Here is a 15383-nt window from a genome sequence, read left to right as displayed (position 1 = left end):
TGATATTAATTATCTTTTGTGCTATTTAGCGAGCGTGAAATATGGCCAGCTGTGATGTGTGAGGAGCAACGTTTACCATTTTTGAGGGACAAAAAAACTTCCTTTTATAAATATATAAATAAATAAATAACTGTAGAAATTGATGATGAAATACAAAAAAATGAATTAATGTGAAAATACATAAGTACATGTATTAATGATTATGTTCTTCATAACCGTTAACCGTTAACGTTAAGCTAACGTTAGGCGTTGAAATGGCGTTCTGCCATCTTGTCACGTTAACGCTCCATATCGTTTGCTCGGTCAGAAAGCTTTTTTTCCCTACTGAATTGAACATAATCGCCTCGCAACAATGAGTTTATTCTGCGAGATCTATTTCATGTTGCTGTACCATCGCAAGAAAACCCACTTAATGCGTTTACTTCGGAGATTAATGTCAATGTTTCCGCTATGAACTCGGTCTGTCGCCGGCTAGCTTGACGCCGTTGGTTAGCTGTATCTGTTTCCTGAATCTCCTCCTCAGCAGGACGTGCTGCTCGGCGGCTCGGCCCTACCACGCATGCTACTTGTGATGCTGTCATGGCGAGGGGAAAAAAAAATGGTAGAAGACTACAAGTTGTTTTTACATAAGATGTAGGCTAACTGATCAGTTCAGTCCAAATCACAGTAAATAAGCAATGACATGCTAGGACTATCCCAGCTGGATTAACAGATAAGAAACAACCTTATAATATATTATGATTAAGTTTAGTTTGGTTTGTATTTTCATTATTCAGAGCAACGATGTGTCTGTAAGTGAATTCACTAACCTACAACAATATAGGCTATAAGGTACTTGAAGGATCCCTGTTGCTCATAATGACTCACAGAAAGTAGCAATTCAAGATTAATTTCTCATTATACAGAACACTACTGAGTAATAAGATTTGTAGCTATTGTTCCCTAAGTATGATCAAGTCACAAAAACAGACTCTTCATGTTAGAGCAATGAGGATGAGTTCAGGACTGTCACAGCCTGATCAAAGTGCTCTGTGGTCTGGTGGTGCCATAGCGGATACTTCTTAAATAGTTGGGTGAGAAGACTGTGGTGTGGGTGGGTGATGTCTTTTTAGTACCCTGTTGACTCCTGTGCAGAAAATTCAATGTTACAGACACGCCGTACAAAATGCTTATTGCTTATTTGACCTTTACTTAACTGGGCAAACTAGTAAGAACTAATTCTCATTCACATTAGGGCCCGAGAAGCATTTTAGGGTCGTAATTATTTGACTCTAAGTTAAACCAGAATCAGTGTTATTGGCCAAGTTGGGTTATACCTACAGGGAATTTAGTATTATAATGATAATAATAATAAACTTTATTTCTCTAGCACCTCTCAGAGTAAAAGTTACAAGCTGCTTTGCCGAATATATATCGCACAGCACAAGAAAGACAAATTAAACAAATAAAATGCAATAAAACCAGATGCTTCACAAAATACAATACAGCAGTGAATAAAAGGAATAAAACACAAAGATGAGGCAAAATAAAAAAAGAGCAAGATTAAAATTTTGATTCTCAAGTCAATTTGACTGTTTACTTTTTTTAAATTGCTCTTAAGAACAAAGGTAAACATAAACATTTAACTATTAACTAACTTAGATTCTTATTTGACAATGATCATTTACATGTTATAAAACACAAATTAACTATTTTATATGCAGTTGTGTAGATGCATTCACACGATCACAACATTAGAAACTATAGCTTTAGTAAAAAATTACAATAATAGAAGTATGAAATGGCTTTAAAGGGGTGCAATTTTGTATTGAAGAATAATTTCAAACCCAGGATTTCTTTTTTTTTCCGTTTTTTTCCATAACTAAATAAGCTCTTCTCAGAGGAAAATGAAGTCCTCACAGCACTGTTTGAAGCTAGAAAGGTGGCAGGATCTGCCACATATAAAGAAAGTAAAACAGTGTTGTCCTTTATGGTCAGTTTATTTATGTAGTTTGTTTAGGCACAAAAAACACAATCAGTGAGGATCTTTAACTGTACGTGGAGTACCTGATTTAATGCACTTATTGTAACAAAAAAAACATAAAAATGTACCACTTGTTTACATTTTTAACAAGAGGAAATGTATTTTGTGTGTTATGTAGCGCCCCTGTGTGGACACATGAACTAACTTGCAGTCTCCTCCTCACCTCCATGCTCACTCCTCCTCGTCCAGCAGGAGGGAGCAGAGTCATTTGCCAGATGCGGAGTTTACGTGCTGTCGGATTAAAACCTATTAAAACGCGGATACTATCTGCTGTGACTGTGAGGTAAGCAGAGAGGTTACATGTTTCTCTTTGGTTGGTCATACAAACTGTTTACTTGAAGTTAAACATACTTTTTCACATATTTGTAATAAATCTTTTTTTTTTTTTTTTACATATATTTATTTTTTAACGGAAAGTAGGGGGGGACACTTGAAGGCAGCATTACTCATTTCTTTCCCATCTACTTTGAAAATGTGCTTTTCATAATGTAAGCTACTCAAACCTTCCTCCAAACTCTCGCTGGTTTTCAGATGAATAAGATTTTGCTTTGTTTTACAAGTAAGAAACAACAAAACACTGTCGCTAACAGTCTGGGTTCACGTCTTCATGGTGTCCCGTGTTGTGTCCGGCCAGCTGCAGCAGGACCGCCCCGTACACATTGATTTGCTCTGCCCTCCTGTCCGGACTCCGCAGCCCCTCTGGAGGGAGGAGAAGACACATTAAACAGCAGCCTTTTACTGCGTTGTCATGTTTCACAACGAGTTCAGAGACTTCGAGAGCGCCTGACACCATCAGTCCATGGATGCAAGCAAAGCCTAGAGTGCCTAGAGACTTTTATTCTTCACCTCGCAACAAGTTTTTTTCTTCTCCCACCACCAGACTCCTCTCCAAGGCGCTCTGTGTCGTTTTCATGGCTGAGCATTGTCTTCTGTAGAGTTTAGATCTTTCTTGGTGCAAGAAGTCAAGATGCAGCTCCGGACGGTGCTTGACGTCAATGTTGTGGACGTGCAGAAGAGACGGAATCCCTCCAAACATTATGTAAGTTTGTCTTCTTGTTTTTGTCTTTCTGCTATCAGCAGTTAACTTCACAAATGTTGGCTCCGCGATGTATTATGTGGTTTTAAAGCTGAGCCTTGCTCGCGGCTCTGTGGATTTGTCTGCCTTGCAGTTTTGTACAGACAGTGGTGTTAGAGGATGGATCCTCTGTATTTTCCTTTTTTGCCACCATGAGGTGGTGAAATGTGGATGGATGGGCGACATTTCACCTGACTGTGGTTATGTTTTGACTTTTCATCCACGGTTTGCGCCATTAAAGGTGCACTATGTGGTTTTCCGGCTGGATCTTAATTGACTGCTTGAATAAACAAACTGACCATACAGGAAAACACTTTCACACTGTTTTACTTTGTGTAAATGTGGCGGACCCTGCCACCTTTTAATTTTAAATAATGTTATGGGGACCTTATTTTCCTCGGAGGACGGTTCACTTATGGGAAAGATATATATTTCTGAGTTTAAATTTGTTCTCCCACCTCTGTTATTGTACTTTTTTTAAACAGCTATAGTTTCTAGTGTTGTGGTCATGTGAATACATCTACACACAGGTCAATATATTTTGGTTTATGTTAGTTTCACAGCCAGTGCTTGCAAAACTAATCTGGATTAGCTTTATTATTTTGCTTTTTTACTAAGTAGCTAATGTAAACATGTTAATGTAGGATGGTGAATGTGCTAATAAACTCAACATTTTACCTGCTTAACAGTAGCATTTTAGCAATCTGACATTAGCGTCTAGCAGGGGTACCAAACTTTTGTCCCTGGAGGGCCAACACTGAAGCTTAATGGTGGACCAACAGCCAGAAGCAAACACCTAGTGTATTGTTAATATGCAAAATGGTGCTATCATCCCCAATTGCCTTAATTGACTGACTTTCAGCACACAGTGGGGCATGTTTACCTAATAAGATTTGTGTTATTAAAATCATGATAATGATAAAACCTTGATATATTGACCAGTCCTAGATAGATACTTTATTCATCTCTGGATAAATTATCATATCATAGCAGCAGTACACAAACATTCATGCAGTACAAAGAATTATGTAGAAAACCAAATATTAAAAGCACAAATACGAACATAAGTGTTAAAGTAAAACTAAGCTGTAATGTGTATGTAATGTACTGCAGCTGACCAGCAGAGCTAATTGGCAAATATGGCCTGGAAACTAACATTAGCAGAGCACTTTACCCCTGTGAGTGATGGGGGAGTCATCACAAAATATAAATAATACATTTCTACCGTTTATCTCTCCAAGGACACAGGAGACGTGATTCACAGAGCAGATATGTACACAGCAAAAAACACTAGCATGCAGTAATTCGAGTTAGACTTAATGAGATTTTGTGCAATGAACATAAATCAGTTTCCAGTAGTTTGATAGTCTGTACAGATGGAGTAGTTACAGCACGCCCACATTGCTCCCTGAATGTAGCAAATCACTCTCCTCAGCTGAGACAGTATGCCAACAAACCACTTGATTCAGGCAGTTTCTGGTGATGGGCAATAAACAGGTGGAATTAGCTAGAAAAGAAACATACACTATATTACCAAAAGTATTCGCTCACCTGCCTTTACTCATTCTATGAACTGAAGTGCCATCCCATTCCTAACTCATAGAATTCAATATGATGTCGGTCCACCTTTTGCAGCTATTACAGCTTCAACTCTTCTGGGAAGACTGTCCACAAGGTTGAGGAGAGTGTTTATAGGAATTTTTGACCATTCTTCCAAAAGCGCATTGGTGAGGTCACACACTGATGTTGGTCGAGAAGGCCTGGCTCTCAGTCTCCGCTCTAATTCATCCCAAAGGTGTTCTATCGGGTTCAGGTCAGGACTCTGTGCAGGCCAGTCAAGTTCATCCACACCAGACTCTGTCATCCACGTCTTTATGGACCTTGCTTTGTGCACTGGTGCACAGTCATGTTGGAAGAGGAAGGGGCCCGCTCCAAACTGTTCCCACAAGGTTGGGAGCATGGAATTGTCCAAAATGTTTTGGTATCCTGAAGCATTCAATGTTCCTTTCACTGGAACTAAGGGGCCAAGCCCAGCTCCTGAAAAACAACCCCATACCATAATTCCTCCTCCACCAAATTTCACAGTTGGCACAATGCAATCTGAAATGTACCGTTCTCCTGGCAACCTCCAAACCCAGACTCGTCCATCAGATTGCCAGATGGAAAAGCGTGATTCTTCACTCCAGAGAACGCGTCTCCACTGCTCTAGAGGCCAGTGACGGCGTGCTTTACACCATTGCATCCGACGCCTTGCATTGCACTTGGTGATGTGTGGCTTGGCTGCAGCTGCTCGGCCATGGAAACCCATTCCATGAAGCTCTCTGCGTACTGTACTTGGGCTAATCTGAAGGTCACATGAAGTTTGTAGCTCTCTAGCAATTGACTGTGCAGAAAGTCGGCGACCTCTTTGCACTATGCGCTTCAGCATCCGCTGACCCCTCTCCGTCACTTTACGTGGCCTACCACTTCGTGGCTGAGTTGCTGTTGTTCCCAAACGCTTCCATTTTGTTATAATAGAGCTGACAGTTGACTGTGGAATATTTAGGAGCGAGGAAATTTCACGACTGGATTTGTTGCACAAGTGGCATCCTATGACAGTTCCACGCTGGAATTCACTGAGCTCCTGAGAGCGGCCCATTCTTTCACAAATGTCTTGTTTCACAGTCTGCATGCCTGAGTGCTTGAATTTATACACCTGGGGCCAGGCCAAGTGATTAGAACACCTGATTCTGATCATTTGAATGGGTGAGCGAATACTTTTGGTAATATAGTGTATGTTGACATGTAGAAGTCAAAGTCACTGCTGCCGGTGCTAGAACAAGAATCAGTGGATCACTAAAGTTCATACAAGTCACACTAAGGAGGACGGGAAAGTGTGGATCAATCTCATGGCAATCCATCTAGCAGTTGTTGAGATATTACAGTCTGGACCATGGATGTTAGTCTGGACCATAGATGTTAGTCTGGACCACGGATGTTAGTCTGGACCATAGATGTTAGTCTGGACCATGAATGTTAGTCTGGACCATGGATGTTAGTCCACCACTTTGGTCCAGACTGAAGCATTTTTTATAGGATGGACGGCTGCACATAATGCATGGAAATTCATTATGTCCGAGGCTGAATGCTTGTGACTTTGGTAGGCCTCTGACATTTCTTCTGGTGCCATAATCATGTGAAAATTATTCTGTTTCTGACTGAAAACCTGCAAATCTATTGACATTCCCATCAGGCTCATCTGTATTTAGCGCCACTTAGAGAGTGTTAGCATGTTAACATGCTGAACCAACATGGTGACGGAGTAAAACCTTTGTTAAACTTCAGCATTGTTAGCATTCTAATGTTAGCATGTGGCCCACAGCATTACTATGAGTAGATGTAGCCCTAATAGATTTGTTAGCCTCGCTGTAGGCTCCTAGTCTTGTGTCACTGCAGGGTCTGGTCTTGGTGTTGTCTTACTGACTCAAGTAATCAAATCTGATGAGCCACGAGACATGTCTCAGCGGGACTGCGAAAATCAATTAGTCCATCAGGTACAATTAGATTAATTAACCTGAGAGTTAGGATCAATTGCATCATCCATCTCTTGCTGAGGCAGCCTCCCTGAAGCCGCTAAGCACAGGGCACAGTCCTTCCCCTGGGACGGAAGCCGGAGGTGAGGGTGGACTGGGAAGTCCCCGCGAGGGAAGAAGAGGGAGGAAAAAAATAAAATCTCATTATCTATGAGCTAAGCAACTGAAAATGCTTATCCGGTTTGCGAGAGGAAAGAAGCAACCCTTTGTCTTTTGTCAACACTGTTCAAGTGTGACTTCCTTCCAGGGACTCGTGGCACTGCAGCCAGATGCAGCATGGCAACTAATCCTTGTTTACATACATCGCCAGGGGATCCTATTGAGGGGAGCTGAGATCCAATGGGAGGTCTTCAGTTGTGCGCTTTACTGCATGAACACCCTTGTTAATTACAGATTTAAATATTTAGGGAAAAAATGTGCTCAGCTATATCTGACTATATCAGTGTAATTTAATGCAGATGAGTCCACACATAACTATCCATTCATGTGTTGCATTCACTTGTTTTGAATCTGCTGTCAGGAGCACATTGATAACTCACAACAATGTGTTAAACTTTTACATCGCAGAAGTAACAATGTTATGTTGAAACGTAAACATGGTCCTTGGCTTGTTTGGGATTCATCTTGACCTGATACACCTTCACCTTGAGCCATGCTGTTGCCTATATCCAGAGTGTTTGACCAAGCTGTCTGTATCTAATTAGCGTGCTGCTGGGGAGCTCGTTCTGCCTCGCTGCACACTCTTTCCGTAATGAACTGTGTGCAGGATGAAGACTGCATTTCAAACTAGTAACTGGTGTCCTTGCAGATTGCCACCATATGTGTAAATGCCGCTTTTGTAAACACTCTGTGCCATGTGCTTAGATGGAAATGTATTGGACGCAGCCATCTGTTTCCGAACCTCGGGATGCAAACAGTTGTTTGTTGGCCCTTTATTGTTGAGGCAAGTAGGGAATTTATTTTGGGAAAACGTCTGGCGAGTGTTTTGTTCAGTAAGTGACTGATGTCTGCCAAGGAAATGATCCTGTATGAGTAAACACTTCTTCCTTTTCATTTTTCCTGCAGATAAATGGAAGTACTGGAAGCCGTTGACATAATGGGAGCATTATTTGTTTTCTCACAGCGAAGACTCAGGTGGACATTGAAAAAGTAAAATGCAAAGTTGTTAGTTTTACAAGTCACTGAAATGCAACTTTGCAGCTTCTTGTAAAACTTAGATTGAAACTCATAAAACCTGAAGTCACATTCAGTCATCTGCACTCTGCACATTGTAAATTGATTTCATGATGTACTTGAAATCTATTGGCCCTCTCATTGACCCCTGATAGCTTCCAATGGGTGATGGAAACAAATGAGCTTAATGAGTTTATTTGACCTTTGACGACCTCTTGAAGTTGAGCCAGGAGGGAATGCATGTTGTGTCATTAAGGCAGCTCAAGCTGGAGCGGTGATGGTGGTACCATGACGCCTCTGACAAAGTGACTTTGTTCCTAATGGACGTCTTTGTGTTTGTGCTTGTCTTTCCCTCACTAGGTTTATCTCATCAATGTCACCTACTCAGACTCCACTTCTCATGTTGTCTACAGGAGATACAGCAAATTCTTTGACCTACAGGTACGTTATACTAACAGATACACTGTATAGTCCTACAGCCAGGTAATACATGAGCAGATTAGTATGTACGCCTTAGATATCACTGTGAATTTTCCCTGGTTATTTAATTACATTAAGGCAATTGTTTTTTGTATTATTAGTTCCCTGTAAGGAGATGATGCTTTAGTGATGGTAACGTTAGCTAGTGTTATCAACATTCATTTTAGCTAGATAGCATTAACCTGAGCCAAAGTATACATGAGTTTTCTTCCCACTAGCCTGAAAGAACATTTTATGGAAACAAAATGTCTCAAAATTGTCCGGTGCATGTTTTCACCTGTGGTGTTCCCCCATTTGATTGTGTGCTGCGAAAAGCCTGATCGTGTCTTCTGCATATCAAGCTCGGTGAGGTCAGTTTGACCTTTTGGTCACGTCTTTCTGTTCAGCTGCTGGAAGGCGCTCTGCTTTGTGAAAGGTCTCATTTAAGACTACTGGAGCCTGCTTGCAAAAAGGGAAACAGGGGAAATCCAGTCAGCAGATGCAGGAAGAAAACATGACCTCAGTCAGTGTGTAGAATAAAACATGGGGCAAACTTAAGCCTCAGGACTTTTTGGGGGGATCCAGTGGCCTCTGGTGAAATTTCTGCGTGATCCAAGTTTACATTTTTTATTTGACACATCTAAGTAGCTGTAGCAACACTGTTGGCGGTTTAAACCTAAATGAGTGCATACCTTATCAAACATTTTGCTTGTAGGAGCTGTCTCTGGCTCATCTCCGATAACCCTCTCTGGCAGACTGCACTCTACAGCACTGTGGTTTTGGTGGGCTGGCTGTGTTGAAGGCAGCAGAGGAAACCCTTTGTTCTCTGGTCTCTTGCTAATAGCCAGGAAAATTCTGCACTGGTCTGTTTGATGGAAACAGAGCTTCTCTCCTGTCTCTGTAAACATTAGTCTTGTCCATAGATCCCTGCTGCCTGGGCGTGTTTGTCTGGCCACGTTAATCCGTGAAGAACAACAGTCTGCAGCTGTCCATACAGAATGGGTGGGGATGGAGTGTTTTAGTGGTCCTTATATTGACACAGTCATATAGGTGAAAGATGAGGGAAACGCACTTTCAGTTGCGGAATATGATTATTATAGTACTGGATTGAGCAGGTGTAAAAAAAAAAAAACACTAAGGCATCTTCTCCCTACTGGGCAAGAGTAGTGAAAAGATGCTTTTCTGGAAATTGGTTTAGCCAGTGAGGCTTTCACTAAGCTCCACAGAAATAGAATGTAGTTTAGGTAATTTGAGGAGCAATCCCTGAATGCTTTAGATAAAAATGAGGAGGAAGTTGTGCTGAGGAAAGGGTCGGAGGTTTGGGGTTGGGGTAATGAACAGTTTAGAGCCTTGGATTGTAAGACTGAAAGGAAAATGCTTTCCCTGTGAAGTTTAGATAAAACAGCAATTTAACGGCTGTATGTCTTGTTATCAACAATGATGATGAGCAATGACAGTCACTTTTGTAATGCCTGCATTAAAATAATTGGCAGAAACTGAGCTTTTGTTTGTGAGTCTGCCAGCGGACGCCTACAATCTTTTCCCGTCTCTGCACAGTTCTCTGTCTTTGCAGCACAATTGCGTGTTTTATGTTCCCTAGAAGCTGACAGGGAAAAAAATGCATTTGACACCCTTGGCCCTTGACTAATGTGGCCATGATCTCATCTGATAAGCATTAATTCATAATTCAGAAAAGCCAAGTAAGGTCACAGAACAAGTAACGCCTTTTAAACAGTGGCCGATCATTCATTTTACGTTCAGCATCAGTCGGCAGTGTGTGGCTGGTCATATAAAACCACTTGCCACAACAGGCAGCTTTGCTGTTTGTCTTTAAAGGGTGAAGTATCCATTTTCATTGCCAAATGGACGTCCAAAAGTGCACTCAGTGCTAATGTTTCAAACCTCTCTAGTGCACTAAACATAACTCATAACTGGTCCTCTGGGAAGCAATTATCATAAATTATCAGGATCTCATCTCCTTTTTTATCTGATTTCTTCTTTTCTGCTGACCTGAACTGAAGAGTGCTCTTTTTAAGTTAAGCACATTTATTTCTTAAAGACTTTTGTTTTCATGCTGCTCACTCAAATGTCTTCAAACCACATATGTTTGACGCGGGCAGTATTGGTCAGTGTGTCAAACAGAGTTTACCGTGAGAGAGCAGCGAGTGTGTTCTCCACACCCTTCGACCACAGAGCAAACGGGTCACGACATTCCACAAGGGGATTGTGGAGTGTGCAAGCTGGCCTGGTTTCCTTTTGGAAGTCCGAATGTCCCCAGAATCCCTTAGTCGTCAGTATTTCTGGCTTGGGCAATTGGACCAGGGTCAGCTCTACTCTGTCAGGATGATAATTTGTCTGGCCTACATTCCCGACATGAGAAAGAACTTTAAGAAGGTTATTTTTCTAAAAAATCTGTTTTCAGAACTTGGCTACTTTGCAGGCATATGAGTGAATCTAACGACTGAGAATAGTTGATGCAGCAGGACCAGAGAGGTAACCCTAACCCATATTTCTTCATTCTTCTCAAAACCTGATGCCAACATTACCAACAACGCAAGTTAGGTTGGACATTTTGGTGTGTTGTGCTCATTGCAGGTACAGCCTAAAGCCACTAGCCTCAAAGAAAGAGGAGGCTACAGAGGTCTGATTGTCAAATGACATCACTCGAGGCAATTCATTGGACTTCTCCCACAAAAGGCTTTATACCACTTTGATATAAATACATTGATAAAAACAATTGAGCCCATGGGTTATATACAGTATATATACTGTAGATAAATTATTCTTAGTACCACAGGAGACATTAAACGTTTCCATTACTTGTTTCTGTTTATGATGACAGTGCAGCCTTTCGTTGTGATTCCAAGTAAGTTCGAAACACTTCATGACCAAGAGGGCTGCTGCATCATAATCTCTCTGCAGTAAACAACTGTCAAGCAGATGTCAAAACACAACCAAGAGATGGGATCAGATTGTTTTCCCACTCAAACATTCCTCCAAACTCCCCCTGTCTAAGATTCCTCTGAGCAGTGTCTTTGTCTGCTGCTCAGTGCAGTGTCTCTTTGTCTGTTCCTCCCCTCTGCACTCCTGCGAGTGCAATTAAGTTTAAATGCTTCAGATGATTATCATTACAGTGCACAGAAGCTGTTTGGTCTCTCTCCTTTGGTCTCCCATAATTCATGTCTACAATGTCATGATATAAAAATAGGGATATGCATCATAACTGAGTGTTTATTGTCCTTTCATCCCCGTGCATTTATTCACAACACTGATTATCGAATGTGTAAAAATACACTAGGGAATGTCATTACATCATAGCACCTGTTGCTGCATGGACATGTACTTTTTCCCAGTGAGAACATTCTTGGCTAACTCTGCAGCTTAATTTACAGAACTATCCCATGCAGAGGTTTGGACAGATGTGGAGAAGGCAATTTTTGAAGAATTGTGTTGTGACTGCTGAAGCTAAACTGCATTGCAAGCTTAAAAAGTTTGGCAATACCCAAAAGGAATTAAATTAGAGTAGTCATACTGTAAAATGAACCACTGGACTCGTGGCTGGGGAATTTTTCTGAAAAATCTGTAGCCAAGCAAAAGATCACCACTGTTTTTTGTCTTGTTTGTGATGCAAATCTACCAGTCACTTGCATGTTTACAACATTTGGCTGGTAATTGGTGTTAATCTTGAGCCACCATTTTTAGGTTTGCTGAAAAGCTGAGCTTAACTGCATGGCTTATGAAGAAGGAATTCAAGATTTAATTGATCGAGTATGGAATAATTAGGATGCGAAATTTAGTGGATGTTGGAAGCTAAACAGACTTAAAAAGTTGTGCCATGCCAAAAATGTATGAAAGATGTGGAATCAGGCTGGTTTTATTTCGCTGGTTGGTCAACTGGTACTAATCTTGAGACTGCGTGGAATAGTTTTAGTTTGTTGAAAAGCTGATTTTAAACTGCACTGCTGGCTTTTTATTTTGTTTGAACAAGCAATTTAAGGAGTATGAGGAGCTGGACGAGTAGGAAAGAGTTTTATTGTCATGAATAGCATTTAAAAGTTCAATAAAACTCATGCACCATAGAGGTAGAACATCATATGGTTTTAATCAATTTTATAGCTAAAAGTATGATTTTGTAGATACAAGTTAAAAATAGTATGAATAGTAGGAAAAATGCACAAGTAGGGAGCTAAACTGCATTTCATCGCTAATGGCTGGACGCTAAATTGCATAGCTGGCTTCACTTTGTATTTAGAAGTAGCTGAGGGAGAATGATGCTATGCTAAGCAAAATAAGAAAGAAAGGTAATGTCCTAATTGAACCTAGCTGAATGTTCTGATATTTGAATTAAGTTTCCATGTTGAAGAATGTGGAAGCGTGGGTGTTAAAATCACATCTGTCTTAAATGAATTTGTATGTAGATGATGAATACATGTTGTAAAAGCCTCCAGCAGTCACACTAAGTAGAGTAAAAACAGCATTTTAGGTCCCTGAAGCCTCTAAATTAAAGGTTTATGAAATGTGGGAAATGTTTTCCCTCAGACTTTGGTTCCAAGTTGCTCCTCTGTTGCCGTAGAAACTGCTTTCACACCTGTCCTGAGTGTATCCAGGCGGGTCCCGGGAGGGTGAGGTCATCATTGCTTCTGGATGAGGAGCCTCTCTGTCAGCCGAGGTGGTTTCAGAAGGTGTTGAGTGAGCACTACCATCTTACAGGGAGTATACGTCTCGGTCCAGCTGGGAGGCTGATAACATGATGAGTGTGCAGCTCAGTGTGTCACATAAACAATACAGTTGCCAAAAGCACTCTTTCGCAAACTGGGATTTTTGGAAATTACAGCCCTCACCATAAAATGCTATTATTGCCATAGTATTCTAAAGAAAAACAGTCTGGTTTGTATATATATTTAATGCCCTGCCTTTTCAGTTTTAGGAGCCGAAAAACTCTTGTGTTGTGCGTGTTTAAGTGCAGGTGTGGTTAACCAGGGCTGGTCTTCATACTCAGCCCTTTTGCTCTGCCCTTAAACCACAATAATGACAGTTGTCCTCTTCAAAAGAAGCCATTTCTTGTAAGCTGTCTGTATTTTAGAGGAGTGGGGAAATGCCATGCCCTGAGAGAAATTCAGAGATTCAGCAAAGTCGTCAGATGAGTGGAGAAAAGAACAAACCACAACTGGAGACACGAAACCACCTCTCACTGGAGAAGTCCCACAAACAACTCCTGCAGGCCCGGACACAGTGGGTCCAGCTATACTCTCCGAGCCTGATTCTGTTTGTCCACCTGGTTGTTTTTGGCTTAGTCTGGACCAAGACTACTCCTCCGCCCAATTGAGTGTGCTTCAGCTTTGCGCTAACAGTCTTTGCTGTTTCACAAAGAACATCTGGAACAAGGCAAGGCAGAACGAATTAAGGCGGGGCAACATGTGGATTTCCAGCTCGCTGTTTCTGTAGGATGCTCTAATGTGCGTCTGTGGTGCGTCAGAAGAAACTAGAAACTCTTGTTTGTGATACTGACGCACACTTAACACATTTGTGACATGTATTTTTCAGCACTCTACAAAACATACTTCCACATCATTCACAACACAGCCCATGTTCCTTGTACACACGGGACAGATGCACACATTCATGTATATCTGAGCAGACGAATGCTGAAACACTTACAAACATTTACGCTGTCATCATAAAAGACTTAACACAGGATCTATTTTTTCTATCTGTTGCAAACTATATCTCTCAAAAAGATGGATCCTCTGCTATCAAAGTGTTAATTATCTCCTCATGTCTTTTTGAGCTCCTCAAGTGGAACAGGCTTTTGATTTTTTTTTTTTTTTTTTCCAGAGAAGTGTGGGTGATGTAACCCTGTCTGCTGCCCCAGAGATCAAAGTGAAACTGTTTGTAGTTGCACGACACAGTAGCGTTTCAGACGGTTTGCAATTACAGCCCGTGTTGAGCTCATCTACCGTAACAAGGAGGTTGACTGTTCCTGGACAGTGTGCGGCCTACTTTTTGGTTTCTACTCTCATCTCACATTGTCCCACTTTCAACTTTGCCTTATAAACTTGCGGTAGATAGAAGACACGTTCATGTGGTTTAGTTACGAGTTAATGATTTCTGTCAACTATATTGGTGTTTGTCTTTTATGTGGCGACCGTATAGGCATGTTTTTGATTTTTCTCTGTACAACTCATGTGTTTGCTTTCCTTCTCACATCTGCAGATGCGAATCCTCGACAAATTTCCTATTGAAGGAGGACAGAAAGACCCCAAAAAGAGGATTATTCCTTTTTTGCCAGGTGATAAACACCATGCACAGCACCACTCTGATATGAATCAAGATAGCACAAAAAAGTCTTTCAGACATTTTCATGAACAACAGATGTTTGTTAGTACTCCTACAGACTCCATAGCATTGCCCACCACATTTCATTGTTTTATTAACTGCCATACTCCACCCAGGCCAAATCTATTTGAGGTCAGCAATAGCACTGGGAGGTTAGCAGGGAGGGATTTGTCTAATCTGATAAACTCATTGTGGGCCAGAGCAGAGGAGAGCAGTCAAGAGATCCTTTGTTTGACAAGCCATACTGCTCAAGTCTGACCTTTGCTGTTTTGATCTCTCTGGAAGCCCAACATGGGGTGAACTGTATTCCCTAACAAACAAAAAACAACATGCACAATTTCACTGTTTATGGGCTTTTCGTGATGATGAGCAGGCAATCTCTTACGCGTTAGTGTAAGTGAGAATAGAAAGTGGGGAAGAGCAACTTTTCACAGCTGCTCTCATTACTTTATGGATAAGCGCCCTTTTGAGTTATTTTGTGTTTCTGAAGCCTTTTTTTGATAAAAGATCTTAAACTTGTACTCAATGCAGAACACTTTATTTCAGTATGTCATAGGAAGGAAAACACACTTACTTTGTACAGCTGGACTTCACATTGGCATCATCTGAATTACTGTCCCAAGTAGATGTACTAAATGCTTTTTTAATATTATTCTATCCCATTAGAAATGCATCCAGGATTTCAATAGAAGAAATGAATACATTGACATTTCCATGTAAATACATAGACATACTAAAGGAGAAC

General features: G+C 41.0%; 1 protein-coding gene across 7 annotated transcripts in view; it reads left to right on the top strand.

Annotated features, from left to right (window-relative positions):
• LOC119034099 (SH3 and PX domain-containing protein 2A-like) overlaps positions 1-15383 on the top strand; it is a 60609-nt gene that overhangs the window by 269 nt on the left and 44957 nt on the right. For 2 of the 7 annotated variants that reach the window (XM_037124826.1, XM_037124820.1), the window contains exons 1-5: positions 254-601; positions 2142-2306; positions 2658-3062; positions 8204-8284; positions 14516-14591. In XM_037124826.1, the coding sequence (XP_036980721.1) occupies positions 2991-3062; positions 8204-8284; positions 14516-14591 (229 nt within the window). In that variant the 5' untranslated portion in view covers positions 254-601; positions 2142-2306; positions 2658-2990. Of the gene's footprint in view, positions 1-253; positions 602-2141; positions 2307-2657; positions 3063-8203; positions 8285-14515; positions 14592-15383 lie in introns of those variants that run through there. The other 5 variants (XM_037124825.1, XM_037124822.1, XM_037124824.1 and 2 more) reach the window with 5 other exon arrangements.

Source organism: Acanthopagrus latus, chromosome 15 (assembly GCF_904848185.1).
Source record: "Acanthopagrus latus isolate v.2019 chromosome 15, fAcaLat1.1, whole genome shotgun sequence".
NCBI classification, from domain to species: Eukaryota; Metazoa; Chordata; class Actinopteri; order Spariformes; family Sparidae; genus Acanthopagrus; species Acanthopagrus latus.
The sequence above is the reverse complement of the archived record's forward strand: the minus strand, read 5'-3'. Positions and strand labels throughout refer to the sequence as shown.